The 20,217-nt window shown below is 34.2% G+C and overlaps 1 protein-coding gene across 4 annotated transcripts in view; it reads right to left on the bottom strand.

The window, feature by feature from the left end:
• The window catches only part of LOC150107798 (kinase suppressor of Ras 1-like), a 441,142-nt gene that overhangs the window by 137,180 nt on the left and 283,745 nt on the right, over window positions 1-20,217 (bottom strand). For all 4 annotated transcript variants that reach the window (XM_090391553.1, XM_090391555.1, XM_090391554.1 and 1 more), the window contains exon 13: window positions 15,266-15,353. In XM_090391553.1, the coding sequence (XP_090247679.1) occupies window positions 15,266-15,353 (88 nt within the window). The remainder of the gene's footprint in view (window positions 1-15,265; window positions 15,354-20,217) is intronic.

Genomic DNA, 20,217 nt, shown 5'->3' with positions numbered 1-20,217 from the left:
TCTGGGGTTTTCCCATCCCACAAGCAGGCAAACTGGCCCCGTGAACACACACGGATCTACAGCCATGAATACTTAACCCCCATGAGGGGGCTCAACTCGCCCTAATAGGGACAGGGGAGAAAACTCCATATGAATAAATAAATAAATTCTGCAGGGATATTTTCTAGTTCTACAAGATCTACAAAAATCATACATGGTTCAGTGAGCTCAACTTGTATGTGAATAACTAAAACACTTATTTTCTATAATAGCAGACGAATTGACAACATTATCGATTTGTCTGCTATTATAGAAATTTTGCAATTTTTTTTCTATTATTTTGGAGAATATTTCTAATTTTATTTGTTTAGAAATATGTTCAACTGTTCTAATTCCTGAGAATCTAGAATGCAATGATAATCCTAGAACAATACCATTTTTAATTTGCAGCTCGATTAAATCTGGCAAATCACACATAGGTTTCTCTTAACCAAATTATAAACCGAATTGAACATTATTGAAGTTATCAAAATTTCTTTTTCATTTAGTTTGTCAATTAAATTTGGTAATATTGATTTGCTGCATTCTTCATTTATTTTTATGATTTCATTATGAGCAAATACTCATTATGTTTGGATAACTTTTTACGCAAACATACAGTTCTTGAGTCTGTAGTGTTTCCATTCGGTTCCATTTTCATTTCAACTCATTCCTTTAATGATAAAACAACTTTTTTCTCCTTCAACACTTAAGTTTTTATATTTTGAACAAACATGACATCCCGATTTACCATTTTTAACTTCTAACCACTTATACTGCGTTTAGAGATGCTTGCTTCTCGTTCAAGCAATCAGGTAAATGATTTTCTTTTTCTCCTCCAACTTGTTGCATCTTCATTGAATCAATTCGCCTATTATCTTCAACTTCATTTTCAACAACAGTAGAATCTACAGAATCACTTCTCGTTATTTTTTTTTCCCCAAAAAAGTTAATGAATTTCACTTTCTTTCCATGTTTCATGGGTAAAAATACTTTTATGATTATAAAAATAAAATTTGCTGTTAAAAATTTTAAACACAAACAATTGCTATACATCAGTGTACTGACGAACACAGAATTAATGTCCAGTGGAACAACCTGCTGATGACAGTTTTACAAACATCTGATTGTCTACTGGTTTTACCATACGATTGGCTACCAGAAGGGAGAAGGTAACGATAGAGCATGCTATCTTTATTTATTTTCAAACTTTCGTTATAGAGGAGTTGAAACAATAATTCCAAGTAATCTATACACTGCCGAATAGAATAAATTTTGTTAGGTTACCGTACGAGTTTGCGGCTTAATATATTTCAAAAAATTTTTTTTTTAAAATAAAAAGTAAACAAGAAGAACAAAGGGCTCATGTGAGCCCCTTATAGCTCACCACTCTTTGTCACAAAGTATATGTCATATAGTTTATTATAAACTGGCTTAAGATAAGCAGTGATTGTTTATGTTATGAAGTGAACTTCACGACGCACATTTCCGAACATGACATTTTATTACAATAATATATACATAAACTTATCCCTTCATTAATTTAATGAGGAAGTTCCTCAACATCACTCAGGCTGTGGGTAGCATCATCAGATTGTGCATCTTCACTAAATAAAGATTCAGAGCTGTCATCTACCATGAAACACACGTTTTCCACCACCTCATCTATCATTCCATCAAGGACCCAGAATTTTTCTTCTTCTTCAATAACATGGATTATGCAACTTTTCCATGTGCACTCAGTAATTTTTGGAAATCCTTCCATGACCAGTCTTTCAACATCTAAAATTTTGAAAGTTGTATTTTTAGCCACAAAATGCCCCTTAATTTGTGCTCAGATGAATTCTATGGGGTTCAGTTCACAATGGTATGGTACGAATAACTGTGTGTCCTTTCTGTTTGCCAATACTGTAAATGCGATATTTTTGCAACTGACTCTTAACATTTGTCACCAGGTTCAATAGTTCTGTTTTCACCATATCAGAAGTAAAACTGATTCCTCTTTCCTGAGATGGCACATTTTCCAGTTGGACAGAATGGTAAGGCGCATTGTATATTACAATAATGCTGTTTGGCAAGAACATGTTTGTGAACCAACGTTCATAGTGCTTTCAATCCATTTCCTTATGATACTTGCCTTGTGATTTCTGTGCTCATAAAATTTCAAGGGCCTCTGGTACAAATCCGTCTTTGCTGCCAGTATGCATTATGATTATATGAGACTCCTTTCCACTCGGTGCTTTCAGGCCTGTCGTTAAGTCCAACAAAAATGCTTGATGAGCACTTCGTACTGTTGTGTCTTGGAGAACTTTAGTGCAGATGTGACCAGCATTCACCCAGGTTTCATCTGTATAATAAATTTTTCATCCCTTGAGATGATATTTCCTGATAGAATGCAAATACTGGTGACGCCATAAAATTATATCTTCCCTTTCAAGTAATGCTGAAGTTGCTTTCTTCAGGTGTAAACAAAACCAAGGTCCTTTAACAACTGGTAAGTTGCTGTTAATGAAATGAAGGGAGATCATCATTGTTTACAGCAGTCATTACCTTATATATCATAGGAATTTCTTTCTTTTGGAAGAAATCATGCACTTTCTGACGAATTGCTGACAGCGTAAAGTTGACATATTTCACCGAGCATGTACATAGTCCCATGGCGCTAGGCCTCTTCTTCCCCAGCGTACACAGTTGTCCCGTCATGGTCAGTTCCTTCTTCATGCAGTATACTACCATCTTGCTTACACCTGTCAGTTCTGCTGTTTGCTTCACGATATTGCCCACTGTTTCATCAGGATTTCTCGTCTGTAAACCAGTGTAAACATTTAGTATGATGCGCTTTTCAGAGGTTTGCCTTTAGGATGCATCACTAATTTAGGACAATGCAAGTAGGAATACAAGAGCCAACACCACCATCAGTTATCTTCGCCATGGTTAGGGTAAAGTCGGCGGTAGTCAGAGACCACGTGACAGATAACTGTTTTCCTAAAATAAGTTCCCTGTAACAATTTAATGGTATGAAACATATAATTTTAGCATTGGCAAATAAGGAAGTAGTAAAATAATTATATACAAAGTAACACGTGATGAGAAAAGCAGTATCTCATGATAGTATATTTCTAGATGATGTAAAAAAATTAAGGAACTATTTTATGCAGTGCAAGCCTATAGCATGAATGGTAAGAAAAGCTGGAAATGTAGCTTATTCCGCTACTTCCAAGATAACCCGAAAAAGAGTATAGAAATTAATAATTCATTTTTAAAATAACAAATATCATGAAGCGGCAAAATGTTCTGGAAGCTGTGGTCAAAGCTTTTATGTCACCTTTAACAATATGTGACAAAGGTGATATAAAAACTGAAGATAAAGATATTCTGAAAGACTGCTAAATGAAATAAAAAAAAAAAAATTGATAGAATAGTGTGGTAGAAAATATTTAAGTGGAAAGTAATCAGGAGTATATATCAATACTCAAGGTTTGTGTGTGTGTGTATATATATATATAAAAATTTCATATTTATATATACTGACTATAACCGAGACTAGAATAACAATTAAATTTATTCAAAACGCAACATGTTTCATCAGATTGTCCGACTTCTTCAGGCGTGGGAACATAGAAAGCAAGTAAACACTATAAGAAACATCCTATCACTATAAAACGACTAGTCGTTTTATAGTGATAGGATGCTTTCTATGTTCCCACGCCTGAAGAAGTTGGACAATCTGATGAAACAGTTGCATTTTGAATAAATTTAATTGTTATTCTAGTCTTGGTTATAGTCAGTATATATAAATATGAACATATCCCAGTACTGAGTTAATACTACAAATTGCTATATATATATATATATATAACATCAGAAAGTTGAAATATGTAAAAACAGCTGGAGTGGATAATATTCAACAAGAAATAAGCAGACATAAAAGTTTTACATTGGCTAGACTGCTTCAAATGGCTTGGTCAGAAATTTGACTTTCAGATGACTGAAGTAGAGCTCCCATAGTTCCCATCTGTAAAAAGGGACATAAAACTGGACAAAAGAATTAAAGAAATTTTTTTGCTAAGTGTTAAGATAAAATTTATGGCAACATATTGAGAAGCAAATTAAAATTGTGGAAGAGAAACTTAAAGAACAAGCTGGATTCAGGCCAAACAGGAGTTGTCATGATCAAATTTTCGATTTACAACAAACAATAGAAAACACGGAAATCTAACAAAGATCTGTACTTAGGTTTTGTACCAGAAAAGCATAGAACAAGATGCAAACTGAAAGGCTTTTCAAAACACTACAATTATATTGGGATAACAAAAATATTATACAAAGCAATATGCAGTCTATATTTAAATAGCTTTAATAGAATATGTGCACTAGACATTAAAATACATTCATGTTGAACTTTAATGGAATAAGTTAAGGAATATTACATCCCATATTGTTTCTTAGCCGAATAAGAAACTCAAAAGAGTTTCATGCTGAATATAGAAATTATATAAATAAAGTTCGGCGATTCCAAGCGTAAGCAAATACCTGGATAGCAGCAACTGACCCTTAAGGTAGTGCAAGCTGAGGCAACTCATAGCAAAGGTGGAGCAAGCTCCGATCACTATTCTTGATATTTACCCATAATGTGAACTTAGCTCCTAGGAGCTGTATTACTGTTCAACATTATGAAAGACGGTCACTACCCAGACCAGTTTCAACCTTTATTGAGGTCTCATCAGTGAGTAGGTAGACCTAGTTAATATCAAGTTTGTAGCGAACAGAACTTGCATCCCTTGTATGAGAATTGCCAAGTGGTGTCGTAATAAATTATTAGATATATTAAGGCTTCAATTCGGTGACAGCCTTTGGCTCTTCATATATCTAATAATTTATTAGGACACCACTTGGCAATTCTCATACAAGGGATGCAAGTTCTGTTCGCTACAAACTTGATATTAACTAGGTCTACCTACTCACTGATGAGACCTCAATAAAGGTTGAAACCAGTCTGGGTAGTGACCTTCTCTCATAATGTTGAACAGTAATACAGCTCCTAGGAGCTAAGTTCACATTATGGGTAAATATCAAGAATAGCGATCGGAGCTTGCTCCACCTTTGCTATGAGTTGCCTCAGCTTGCACTACCTTAAGGGTCAGTTGCTGCTATCCAGGTATTTGCTTACGCTTGGAATCGCCGAACTTTATTTATATAATTTCTATATTCAGCATGAAACTCTTTTTAGTTTCTTATTCGGCTAAGAAACAATATGGGATGTAATATCCCTTAACTTAAACAAGTTATATGTCGCCGAAATGAAGCCTTTGGCTCTTCATATATCTAATAATTTAATGGAATAACTTACGGCACAAAGAGAAATAATTAAAAAACAGGTTTAATAGATTTCAATATTTCGTTCAGTCACAGAGACATCAAGAACACAATGTTAAAATTGTAATAACACACAAGGAACAATAAATGGAAGAAATTAGATGAATAAATAAAGACTAAAGTCCTATGAGGGGAACTCTCTAGGGCCGTTTGGCTAGCCTTAAATGCTGGGCAGGAGGCATAAGAACTATTTCCAAATTTTGGGAAGTTTAATACAACCATATTTATTAAGATTATGCTGGCTTTTTAAGTCTGCTGCTGATTCTAAAAATAGTCTTTCAAGTTTGTATTTACTGCGATAGAGCATCGGCATGGTCTTGGCAGCAGATGTATTTTTTGTGTTCTTCTAGGAAGATGTTAGCAGATCTCTCAGTCTGATCATAACATGATAATTTGCAAGAACAAGGAACCTTGTAAACACCTTGAATAGAGAGGGAAGGAAGCGGATCCTTAGGAGAGTGGAGAAGGGAAGCCAGCTTCAAATGAGGTTTGAAAGCAGTGCAGAGATTATATTTCTTCAAAGTTCTGGCTATTTTTTCTGAAGTGATCCAGATATAGGGAATAGTAATGGCATTACTGTAGTCTATGTTTAGGGATGTGAGAAGGTGGAGGGGACAGATAAGTGGTAGTTTTTTTGGCATTATGACATTGGACAAGAAGGTTTCGCAAATAAAGGGAAGTTTTGCTGTAAGGGAAGCTTGGGGTACCAGAGGTTGGAGGCTCTGTTGAGAAGGCTTTTGATGACTGCATATTGTTGCAAAGAGGGATGGTAGGAAAGTTTATGTATGTATCTACCTGTGTGGTTGGGTTTTCTGTAAACTGAGGAAGAAAGGTTACCATTGGGCAGATGTGTGATTAGAATATTGTAAAAAGGCAAGATGTTTATTTTCTTTTTCAATAGTGAACTGGATTTTGGGGTGTTCACTGTTGAGGTGGAACGAGTTTAATGTGTCTAAGCCATGTTGTCAAATAGATCTTAAACATACAGAAGGTTTGAGACTCCTAGAGTTCAAAAGAACAATTGTAGAAAGTTGCATAGATAAAAAATAATTTAAAATAATAATTTTAATTACATCCAAGTTCTGAAAAGTGTTTACTATTATTGCTAATATTTTAAAAATAAATTAAAACTAATTTTCAGGCCTCCTGCTCAACATTTAAGGCTAGCCAGCAGCACCCATAGCACTTCAGTCTTTATTCATCTAATTTCTACCACTTATTATTTCTTGTATATTTTTGTGTGTGTTATTACAATTTTCGAAATGTATTCCTGGATAATGTCTCTTGCTCAGATGAAATATTGAAATCTATTAAACCTGTTAATTATTCCTCTTTGTGCTGTAAGTTATTCCACTAAAGTGCAACAGGAATGTAAACCAGCACATAAGCATAAAACAAGTCTTAAAATACAAACCATTAGGAAAAAGAAAACCAGGACGTCCTCTTAAACGACAATGACTTTGAAGGCCGGAACAGGCCATGCTAGGCCTAAATCCTTGATAGGCATGATGATGATGACTTGTTTACATATTAAGATTCACATCTTACATTTGTAACAAAAATTATACACAATTTTATTCAAAAACTAATATATTTCATCCAAAGTTATATGGACATCGTCAGAGAGAGAGAGAGACCATTAACTACATTTAAAACATGAATCACGATAATGAGTCATAAATCATGCATATATTAGTTCGTGTCTCAGTCACAGTTGAAATATATGATATTACACTATTAGAGTTCATCATCATCAAATTCCTGCCAAATACCCTCAAGGGGGTACAGGATATGATAGTACTACATGAAAAATTTACATCATTACTAACTTCCTATCTATAATTTTCATCTAAATCAGTCTGTTACTTCTCAAGACTTCAACATTATCAGATCTCATATTTCTATCGTCTAAGGCACTTTGTACCGTATCAATCTACCAATATCTCGGTCTTTCTCTGGGTATTTTTCCTGCCAACCGGGCAGAGAACACTTGTTTTACTAATCTTTCCTAACCCATTCTGTTTAAGTGACCATACTACATGAGATTAGCTCTGCTAACACATTCCTGGATGCTGACAATGTCAAGTTCTTTCCTAATATCCTCATTTTTGATATGATATTGCCATTGATGCCATCTGTTCATGTCGCTAATCTTTCTCAGGACTCTCATATCTGTGGTCTCTAGTCTTTGGTCAAGTGTTTTACTTCTGAGCCAGCTTTCAGATTCATAAGTTAAAACTGGTTTGAACACTGTCTTGTATACAGCTAATTTAGTGTTCCGATTAATTTCTCTCTTATTCCATATGAATTTATTCAATTGACTTCCTACCATACCAGCTTTATTGATTCTGTTGTCTATTTCCATATTTAATTTACCATCTTCACTAAAAATAATGCCTAAGTAGATGAAATGTTTTACTTGTTCCACAGGTTCTGCATTCACAATGCTGTTGACATTTTCAACGATTCTGTCTATTTTCATTGTCTTTGTTTTTTTATTGCCGATTTTCATAGCATATCTATTACAACAGTTATTCAATTTAGTCAGGGAATCTTGCAGACTTGTAGCGGATTTATTTAGAAGTATAGTTCGCCCACCATTTCTAGATCCCTTCTTGGCTTGGTGCCAAGAATAGTCAATTCATGCTGAAGGGGAGAAAGAAATGAAGGATGTACGAATTGATCGCCAACAAGCGAAATCACGTGCTTTCTTGTCTGTCGCTGTACTAGCACTAGCTTGATTTTTGTTGTTCTCTTTTTGCATTATTTTTTTATTATTAATTTGTATGATGGATCCAGTACAGTCAACAAGTTCTATTGTTACACGTTTCAGTAGCTCTTGCAAAAGAATATTGAATAATGTGCTGACATTCTGCGAAAAAGAATCGTCAGAAGGCCGTCTTCTTGTTCCCCTTTCTCAAGTCATAAAACGTGCAAGTGCAATTGCGGGCGTATCGGGGTCGACTGTTAAAAGAATTCGTGGGGAATCAAAAGGTGAAGGTAAGCCAAAATTTAAATCTCCTAAAAAAAAGCGCCAGAGAAAGAAAACCATCGAAAACGTATCTTTGAATGATTTTGCTGTAGACGTTATAAGAAGAATATTCACGAATTTTACGTGGTCGAGAAAAAATAGTGCCAACTGTTCCGAAATTGATTCCTGTGCTTAAAGAAAAAATTAATTTTCCTTGGAAAAGAGAAACTTTAAGGAAAATACTTCATGAAATCGGATTTTGTTTTAAAAAGTCCCAGAATAAAAGAAAACTTATCATGGAGCGAAGTGACATTGTTTTACGTAGAACGCAGTATTTGCACGTATTAACACTCTACGTACATTTTTCCAACTGTTATACAAGCAAAATAGTTACCCTTTAAAAACAGCAATGTTCGTAAAAGAAAAGCTAAATTTTCCGACCTGTAATAATAAACAAACTCGGTTTAGTTTATTATTACATCCCAGAAGACAGGCTCAATACCCTATTATCGGAATGGATTCTCCTTTTTCTGACATGCGCAGAAGTGTCGAGGGACGTCAAATCAGTGGGCGAACTATATAACATCGTCAACATCAAAGAGCTGACATTAACATCTCCAATTTTGATTTCATGTTTAATATCACTTTCCTTCATAATGTGATCCACATAGATAATGTACATTCTTTTCTCACACCAGATTTAACATTAAGCCATCTTCCTGTACTTCTTTCAATTCTAACTGCTGACTTACAACTCAAAGACTAAGTATTGTATGGCTTGATATAATGCCCCATTGACACCATATAACCGTAGCATATTGAATAGCTTCTCTCTTGGCACCTTGTCTTGCGCCTTTTCCAGATTGACAAAACTTAAATATAGATCTTTGTTATATTCCCATACTTTCTCAACTATTTGTCGTAAAGTGAAGATCTGATCCTGACAGCCTCTATTTGGCCTGAATCCAGCTTGTTCTTCACCAAGATTTTCTTCCACAATTCTTCTCAGCCATTTCTCAAGTATACTTGCATAAATCTTACAAGGAACACTCAGTAGAGAAATACCTCTGTAATTCTCACATTCAGTTTTATTTCCCTTTTTATATATGGGTACTATGAGAGCTCTACTCCAATCATCAGGAATTCATTCCTGATGATTGGAGTAGAATTTCTGGTCGAATATCATCTACTCCTGCTGCCTTTCTACATTTCAGGCCTTTGATGGCTTGTTCTACTTCAAGTATGGATATGTATTCATGACTGTATGCCTGTTGAGTGCTTTTTACCACTGTGCTAACACTGCTTGTTTCATTTAGCAATTTTTTGAAGTAATTACTCCATACTTCAAGGATATCTTTTTCGACCATTTTCATGTCACCTTTATCATCTCTAACTTCTTTTACAACACTCTTTTCTCCATTTCTAAGCTTCTTCAACAATCTCCAGAATATTTTGCAACCTTCTTGATATTTATTTTCTCCATTCTTGCCAAAGTCCCATGACTTTTGTTTAGCTAGTTTTATATAGTGTTTAGCTTTCTTACATTTGCCTCTATATTCTCTACAAGACAATTCTCTAAGTGCTGACTTATTTGCCAGGAACTTTTCACATGCTTTCTTCTTTTCCTTCGCTGCATCTTTAATTTCCTGTTTCCACCATGGAGTTGAGTTCTGATTTTTCTATTCTTGCAGACAACCTCACCACATGCTTCTCTGGCTGAATCAATCAGGGTTTTCTTCAAGGCTTGCCACTGAATCTCCAAGGTTTGGTTCCTGTTCTCAAACTCTTTCATTTTTTCTTCAATAATCTTTGTGCATTTTAGTCTACAGTTCATATCTGAGAGCTGCTCAACTTTTATTCGCTTTAAAACTTTCTTACCTGTTATTCTTTTCAATATGAAATTCAATTTTATCCTGCTCAAGACTAAATAGTGATCACTTCCAATTTCAAATCCTCTGTACATTCTGATGTCCTGCACCAGGGAGAAAACATCACTATCAACAATAACATAGTCAATGAGACTTTTCTTATTCCTTGCCTCTTCTCTTCATGCGAATTTGTGCACATTTTATGTTGCAACATGGTGTTAGTGATAACCAGTCCATGTCCTGAGCAAAAATCCAACAAGTATTTGCCATTATTATTAGCTTTGCTCTTTTCTCTATATTTTCCCAAAATATTTTTGTATTTCTGACAATCATTTCCTACTCTGCTATTTAGATCCCCAACAAGGACCAACTTTTCCTTATTCATTGTATCAGTTACTTTCTCTAAAGCCTCAAAAAATTCATCCACTTCTACCTTAGTAGAACTCTTCTGTGGGACCATAGGCACAAATAAGTCTCATTGTCCAGTTCCCCATTCTGATATTTGCCCAAATCACTCTACTCGAGACTGTGTGCCATTCAAGAAGATTAGCCTTGTATTTAGTGTTGAATACTATGGCTTGATTGTCATTGCCTGAATATAACATTTTGTATTTATTGCTCAGAAAGATCTCACCAGTTTTGGTCTTTTTTTGTTTCAGTCACCCCTATTATGTCGATCTGGTACTTATCTAATTCCTCAGCTAGCTCCATTTCTTTGCCATTCAGGCTTCTTATGTTGATAGTACCGATCTTTAACTCTCGTGATGTTGAGTTGGGGTATGCTTTCAGATTTGTTCTAGTAGCTGACGTCTCGCTGTTTGCCCTGGTTCCCTGGCGAAAACAACAGGGGGTCTTGTTTAACCGGGCAACACCCCAGCTGGCATGAAATTTTGTATTCTGGTTTAAGCCAATAAGAATACAATTTGGTCGGCTAAATCCCAAATTGCCAGCCCATCCTCGTTCGTTCAATATCCAGGTAGATACCCAACAGCGTACACCACGAGAAGGTGAGGATTGGACATTAAGTCAGGCCCTGGTCGGTTCTGCGCATTCCTTTAAAGGCTATGTGGAGGTCTCCTCTCAGTTATACAGCTTTGACCCTTAAGCACCCAGTGTTTGTATGTATATATGGATAATGTTTATATATGTTTATATGTATAATCATTTGTTTATATGTTTGTGTGTTTATATTTATATGTATAATATATAATATGTATAAGGTTTATACATATAATCATATATATATATATATATATATATAGACTTGTTGTTGCTCCCAACGTAATTTTACAACCAATAGATATTACTAATAGGACTCTAGCGTTGAGGAAGTTTTTTTTTTTCCCTTCACCAGAGGTTAGGCCAATAATTGTTGTAACAGTTGGTCAGTAACTTTAACAAACCATGTAGATTGTAATGCAGCTTTTTTCTCTGTATATAGTATATATGCTCCAGAAGATGACCATGATATAAAGGTTGAAACGTCAAATGTGATTTTAGTTTATATTAAACTAAAGTTTTACTCAAACATGGTAGTAGTCTCCATAATTTTCAAAAATGTATTCGGATCACTGTGTAAGCCTAAAAGAAAGGAAGAAAGGATTATTATTATTATTATTTTGACACCTCCAGAGAGTCCAAAGACGCATCTAGTTCCTGCTCTACAACTCTGTCTCCACCACTCAACCTACAAACTGGATAATGAAAATGTGAGAAACTTGCTCGTTTCTCATTCAGAACAGTTTAAGTGAGAATGATCTCCTTCAACTAGAAGAAAAGCACACATAACAAAAAGAAGATAAGGAGTGCAAACAAGAAGAGAATGTTACGACTAAGAAGCTAACTGCAAAAGAACTTGAGCTAGTTTTCAATCACATTGAGCATGCTAGTGAAATTTTGTTTGTTGCTGATCCTGATATTATACGAAGTTTCGAAGTCTGCTGAAATCTTGATAAAGTTACTTAAATATAAAGAGCTAATAAGCTTCATTATTTAAATTAAGGGGATATTAAATCCCACATTGTTTTTAAACTGAATAAGAAACTCAAAGATTGGAATCAGAGAGTTTCTTGCCGAATATAGTAAACTATAAAGTATCGGCAACCACTAGCGTGAGCTAATGCAAGTGACCCTACTACGTAGTACAATACCGGACAACTCGTAGTAAAGGTGGTGAAGTTCTGATTGATATTCTTAGGTATTTCCCATAATGTAAAAACACATTTCCTAGGAAATGTATGTTGTTATTACAGTATGGTGGAAGGTCACTACCCAGACCGGTTTCAGCCTTTTTTGAGGCTTCATCAGCGAGTAGCTGGACCAATTAATACCAAAGTGTATAGCAAAAAGAACTTATATACTCTGCTATACAAGTTTTCAAACAGGTGCAACCATTAAGTTACTTAAATATAAAGAGCTAATAAGCTTTATTATAAATATAAAGGGCTAATAAGCTTTATTAGCTCTTTATATTTAAGTATTTATATTTAAGAGTGTCCAAACAGGTGCAACCATTAAGTTACTTAAATGTAAAGAGCTAATAAGCTTTATTAGCTCTTTATATCTAAGTAACTTAATGGTTGCACCTGTTTGGAAACTAGTATAGCAGAATATATAAGTTCTTTTCGCTATACACTTTGGTATTAATTGGTCTAGCTACTCACTGATGAAGCCTCAAAAAAGGCTGAAACCGGTCTGGGTAGTGACCTTTCACCTAATGTAATAACAACATACATTTCCTAGGAAATGTGTTTTTACATTATGGGAAATACCTAAGAATAGCAATCAGAACTTCACCACCTTTGCTATGAATTGTCCGGTATTGTACTACGTACCAGGGTCACTTGCATTAGCTCACACTAGTGGTCGCTGATACTTTATAGTTTACTATATTCGGCAAGAAACTCTCTGATTCCAATCTTTGAGTTTCTTATTCGGTTTTAAAACAATATGGGATTTAATATCCCCTTAATTTAAAAAAACTTGATAAAGTGATTGTCAGCTATCACAAATTGAAACACGATGAAAAAGTAGAGCACTATTCAAACATCTTTACTTAATTTTTGTAAAAAAGTAACTCAATAATGTTTGACATTAAATAAAAATTTAAACAACTGATTTTTATTAACTTTGATGATTTTATCCTCTAATATAGCTTATGTTTTTTTTTTCCCTTCAAATTTACGATAACTGATGTATAAATTATAATTATTCCTATTGTTTATTGTATTTGCTTAATGCGCATTAGTCAATGGATTAATTAATCGCGATAGTACAGGAAAAGTGAAGTTTTCCTGTACTATCTTAAAGTATTCTTGAAAAATGTTTGAATGTCAAATGTAGAATCATTAAGGGATTCCAGCATTTTGTATGTTGCAAACTTTTGCATTTTTAATGATAATGTCGCTCATGAAAGGTGGGGACCTATAGCACATATAGTGCTTTAGATAGATTGCATGAATATCCATAAAGGAAGAAACAAGAAAACTGTTTTAGAGGCCAATTATACTGTACTTGTTTTTTTCATGGTTTTCAGTTTGTATTCATATGCTATGAAAATCTAGAAATTACAGGGCATTTGTATACATCTGCGTCACAATGGATTCAAGCCTACAGCCTATTGATTAGACTTGACAAAAAATTATATTCTTGTTTTTATCATTTAACAAAGTATGAACAAACAAAGGTGTGTATGTGAAACAGCTTGAAAACTAAGATACTTGTATATGGAGTAAGATGACTTCAGCCTATCTTAGTATCCCATAATGCATGGCATATACTTCCTTTCAGCTGTGTGTATTGCAATGCATTATGGGATTACTACCAAGACCAATTTCAATGTTTCCCGAAGAAGTAGTCATATTTCCACATGCAATTAGGAAAATGGTGCATCGCCATTTTACTCATTGCGATGTCTTGCTATGACTATCTGAATGATAGTCATAGCAAGTTTTTTCACTTGATTAGAAAGTAAGCTATACTTGAAGGGAAGTTATATTCTTGTTTTCATTTTTCATCCTTTATCTAAGCATGAGTAAACAAAAGTAAAACTTCACATCAAAGCACCCTAGTATTCTATAGTGATCTTCCTCCAATGCATGGCAATATAAATGACTGAAAGAAAGTGTACTGTGCATTTGGAATTCTAGTGCATTTTTGTGTGGTCATCTGCCTACATATGCATATCTGTTCCTATGAATTTGCTACAGTGAGAATTGACTGTACAAGTAATGTAGTCATAAAGTTACTTCATATACAATCTTTTGGTGATGGATGAAAACAAGAATACATATATCCCAAAATAAAATTAGTATCCCATGCCTTGCTATTCTCGTAATATACAAGACCAAAAGGAATATCTATGCATTATGGGATAATAAGGCAATCTGATGTGAAGTTATCTGCCCCCCCCCCCCCCCCCCCATAAACGGATATGTCATAAAGCTACCCCACATGCAAGCATTTATGTATTAGCCAAGTGAAAAAACTTGCTACAACTATCTTTCAAGGTAATACCCCATTTTCTTACTTATATAGAAAATATAACTTTTGCATTAATTTAGCTCTCAGGATCTCCATAGGTCTAGCTCAACACCAAGGAGATCTCAATAAAAGCATACCTTATCTCCAGCCAATCGACAGGTTGAGAGTTCAAATCCCACTGTGGGCATGGATGTTTGCAAATGCCTGCTTTGGAAAAGCTTGTAGAGATCCCAGAGTTTAGATAGATAAGTCTAACATTTTTAAAATATAAAAGAAAATAAATTACACCTGTCAAGTATAATTTACTTTATAACCAAGTGAAAAAATTAGCTACCACAGGTTGATGGTTGAAAAGTGATGATGTTATCCATTTTCTTACAGTTATGAGACACTACATATACCAGTACATCTATTTAAGAAGTAAAGGTTCTATTAGGTTATATATGGAATAAAGAATGTAGTCCATACTATATAACCACACCAATCACATGAAAACTGAAAGACATGTCTTTCTAAAGAGAATGAGATATAAATCAGAATAAAAAATTACCTCTTGTTTGAAAGTTTCTAATGTTTTTTTATCATCCATGTGGTCCATGTTAAGCATCTTGATTGCAACATTACCATGCCAGTTCCCCCTTATAAAAAAAATAATTATAAATTATACTGTTAAATTCAAACGAAATTTTTAGCAAAAAGTTCAAATTTTATCTGTAAAATAGAACTTTTAATATAAGGTTACATACTTTTATGAATAATTTTGAGAAACTATTTACCACACTCTTTACAATATATTTATAAATATAAAAGCCAGGCATGTTTATTCAGAAAATGAAATAATATATTTGCTAAGGGGAGGGGGTCTGGAAAGTTCTTATAAACACCTAGAACAAAAATATTAAAACAACTGATATAACCACAACAAAGAACATACTAGTAGCAGAGTTATGAAGGTAACTTATGTTCTTTCTTGTAGTTATACCAATTGCTTTAATATCATTTCTGTTCTAGGTGTTTATCAGAACTTTCCAGATTTCTTCTCATACTTTGACAGACACATAATCCAGTTTTTTTTGGAAAGAATCTCACCAAAAATGTCATGTCAAAGTTATGGGAGCAGTCAGATGAGTTTAAGCAGAGATTAGTTGTACATTTGAAGTGAACTGAGCTAATTCACTTTGATCCCATTCAGTTTATCGCACAAAGAGTCAATGTGAGATTCATATCAAGGCTTAGCACTGATACTGCAACAAGGCTGTTATCCTAACAATACTCTGGGATAGGCATTAGAATATTATATAAGTCTAACCTTGGCAGTTCTTCCACCAATTCAAACTTGAGATTCAGTGTTTCAGATCAGTTCTTTGTACATCAGAAAAAAAAAAAGAATGGTATAATAAATGAATAGGGAGTTTTGCATACAACTAGAGAAAATCTCAATGAGCCAGCACTGATCATCGTTTCATTCCGTCTATCTCATGAAGAGTTTCCTCAGTGTTCCCAAGTATTACAATCTTGAACTATTCAAAAAAAGAATATTAACATATTTCTTTTCCTTTAGTCCCTGCACACACACACACACACACACACACACACACACACACACACACACACACACACACACACACACACACACACACACACACACACACCACTACTTTTCTACAGCATATATCATGTGATGAGCTAAGCCAGAAAGAAAAATTATAAAACACTCTTAAGAATGAACACAGTTTCAGCCATTATGGCCAAATCGAACCTTTGTAGAATATACCAAAGTAAGCTTATCAAGTGGTTTAAGTGGTTTTCAGGAGGGAGGGGCAATGAGCCAATCATACAAATAGGGAAACTAGGACCAACTGTAGAAGTTGGTCTGAAGAACATAAAGAACGAGTATGATGTATTAAGGTCTTGAGAGTCCCAGTTTTTTTTTAATAGGATGACGATGTGATTCTGCATAAATATAGAAGTCTGTATAAGTCTTTCTGAAATAATGAAAATTGCCTTTTTTGGATCTACTAATTCTTTCTTCAACTGGATGGCAGCCTACTATTTTCAGTATTCTAACCCTAAAGAAATTCGACGCAAAAATTGCTTGAATGTTGCTACTTGGAATGTAAGAGGATTGAATAAATGCAGGAAATTGGCTAATGTGATGAGAGAGATTGAATATTAGTATACTAGGAATAAGTGAAACTTTCTGGAAAGGATCAACATATTTTGAGCCGAAACTTCCAAATGGTAAGATATATAAAATATATACGTCAGGTGGTGAAATATCAAGAAGAGGCATAGCGTTTATTGTAGAGAAGAAAACTAATAAAAACATTATCCATATAATCAAAAAATCAGATAGAGTAATGGCAATTCTAGTGAAATCTAAACCTAGAGATATGCTGATCATCCAAATATATGCTCCTACAGAACAGAATGAGGAAGCAAAAATAGATATCATGTATGATGAAATAGAATGGTGTATAATGGAAGTCGAAAGATCGAGTTATTTGTGCTATGGGTGACTGGAATGCAAAAGTTGGATCAGAGAGAACATCTACACACGTGGGTCCATTTGGACTAGGAATTTGAAATGAGAGAGGACAAAAGCTGATTGATTTCAGTAACAAGCACAATCTCATCATAACTAACACTTATTTTGAGCAAAAACCAATAGCAAGATACACATGAGAAAGTCCGGATGGAAGATACAAAAATCAATTAGACCATATTGTAGTCAGTAAATGTTACTTCAATGGAATATGGAACTCAAAGGTGATGCCAAGTGCTGACTGTGGATCTGATCATAGACTGGTCTTAATGAAAATGAAGATTAATTTCATTCACCTGAAAACAGTAAAATTTAAAAGAAGTCAACCCCTAAAATGGGATCTGCAAATGGTACAAAATCCGATTATAAAATCAAAATTTAATGAAAATATTTCAGAACTGCTGTCTGCACAGTTGCAAAACGAAAATGAACCCTCTCAATGGAATAGACTAAAAGCAGCTATCATAACATCTCCTAAAAACCACATCAATAAACAAGAAGAAAGCAAGAAAAAATCATGGATAACTCAAGAGGTAATCAACCTTATTGATGAAAGAAGAACATGGAAAAGAGGAGCAAATAAAGAAGAAAGGTTAAGATATAAAACTTTGGATAAAAGAATCAAACAGTTATGTAAAAGATTGAAAGAAAACTGGATAAATAGGCAGTGCACTGAGATAGAATTACAAAATAGAAACAAAACCAGAAGCATTTCTAAAAGTGAAAGAACTTAATGGAAAAACAAAACGCACACAGTCTAATAACATCAAGGACAAAGATGGAAACATACTCGTTGATAAGGAAAAGTTAAATGGAAGATGGGTGGAGTACTTATCAGATCTCCATGATGATGGTAACATGTTAGATGATTCACGACACCTTAAGTTAAACGTAACAACAGATACCACTCTACCCACAAGAAAGGAGGTAGAACACGCAATCAAGAATCTTCCTAATAATAAATCCCCTGAGTGTGATAATAATCGGGCTGAGCTGCTGAAAGCCTTGACTAGCAATAATAACAACTATTTAGTGGAATCCATTCAGGACAACTATAAAACAATACAATTACCTGAAGTTTTTACATCTATCTGTATACCAATTCCAAAGAAACATAATGAACAAAATTGTGAGGATTACAGAACTGTGAGCCTAATATCAGAGCATCTAAAATTATTTTAATCTTTGTTAACAAACAAATTGAAAGAGCCATAAGCAGTGAATTGAGTGAACAACAGAAAGGCTTCAGAAGAGGAATGGAAACCATTAATGCTATCCTGGAACTAAAAATACTAATAGAAAGATCACTTGAAAGAAATAGGAACATTTACATATGCTTCACAGACTTTCAGAAGGCTTTTGATCAGGGTAAAACATAATAAAATGTTCAATATATTAGATAAATTAGACATAGAAGATCATGTACTTAAGATTATAAAAATGATTTACACCAAACAGAAAATGCAGCTGTTTAACTCTGAGACTTCTGAAGTGAAAATAAAAAGAGGGGTTAGACAAGATTGTATCCTTGCACCAAATCTATTTAGTATCTACAGTGAGACAGTGAAGAAAAGATTGAAAAACTAAAAACAGGAATTAGTATCAATGGTATAAAATACAACAATCTTAGATATGCTGATGATACCATTCTAATAGCAGAAAACAGAAACAAATTAATCAAATTACTGCAGCTACTAATTGAAGAAGGTAAAGGATTTGGATTAGATATTAATGCAAAAAAAAAAAAAAAAATTATGAAAATCTCAAAAGAAAGCAGATCCGAACCAGAAATATTCATAAACAATATGAAAATTGAACATACAACAGAATTCAAATATTTAGGCACCTACTTTACTGCAGATGGAAAGCAAGATAAAGAAATAAAAATACGAACAGCCATAGCTAAAGATGCATCCCGGAAAAATAAAGATCTGTGAGTATTGAGACAAAGAAAAGAATGTAAGAACATTAGTGTGGCCAATTTTCACATATGGAAGTGAGACCTGGATATTCAAGAAGAGAGTAAGGCAACAGATAATGGCCTTTGAAATGTGGTGCTATAGCAGAGCTCAAAAAATCCCATGGACAGAACATGTGACAAATATGGATGTCCTATAGAGAATGAGAACACAGAAATCTTTATTACAGGAAATGATCCAGAGAAAGATGAGATTGACAGGACGTGTACTGAGAGGTTCAGCAGTACAGAGGATATTAACAGTTTTAGAAGGAAAAATTATGGGAAAAGGATCAAGAGGCAAAAAACGAAGGACATGGATTGAAAATATAAGATCATGGACAGGATCACATGGCTATGCAGAAACAAAAAGGAAAGCCACCAACAGGGAGAACTGGAAGGACATAGTGCTGCTCCCTCTCACTGAGGAAGCTGCATGAAGAAGAACCCTAAAAAAAAGTATTTCTAAGTATTTATGGATTTATTATTTTTTAAAAATTATCTTCATGGTATTTCTGTATTATTCATATTATGTTCTTCAGACAACTTCTATACAAACAATTATAACATATTAAATAAACTTTGTTACTAAATGTTTAAGTGGTAATTAGTTTACGGAATTAACAACGCATATAAAGTATATTAATTAAAGGTAACTTTAATAAATAACTTCTATATTTCAGCAGCGTCACGTTGCCATCTTCAGGAACATAAAGATATGGTATGTGCACGCAGGCACTAATAAAAGCAAATGAGGAAGAAAGCAAGAAACTAATATTGTTCCTAAAGTCCTAATGGTGCCCTCTGGTGGGCTAATTTGGTTGACTTGGCAGTTGGGCTGAAGTTCTCATCATGTAAGTCTCCCAAATTTGGGGTAGTTTCATGCACCCAAATTTGTTGAGGTTAGGAATGTTTTTTAGAGCTGCTGACTGATTCCTTGAATAATCTTTCATATTTAAACTTGCTGTGGTGTATTATTTTTGTTTTCTTCCAAAGAATT

The sequence above is a fragment of the Typopeltis vanoorti genome, chromosome 4 (genome assembly GCF_054136105.1).
Source record: "Typopeltis vanoorti isolate ZY-2024b chromosome 4, IOZ_Tvanoo_1.0, whole genome shotgun sequence".
NCBI lineage: Eukaryota > Metazoa > Arthropoda > Arachnida > Uropygi > Thelyphonidae > Typopeltis > Typopeltis vanoorti.
This window is presented reverse-complemented; position numbering and strand designations above follow the sequence as displayed.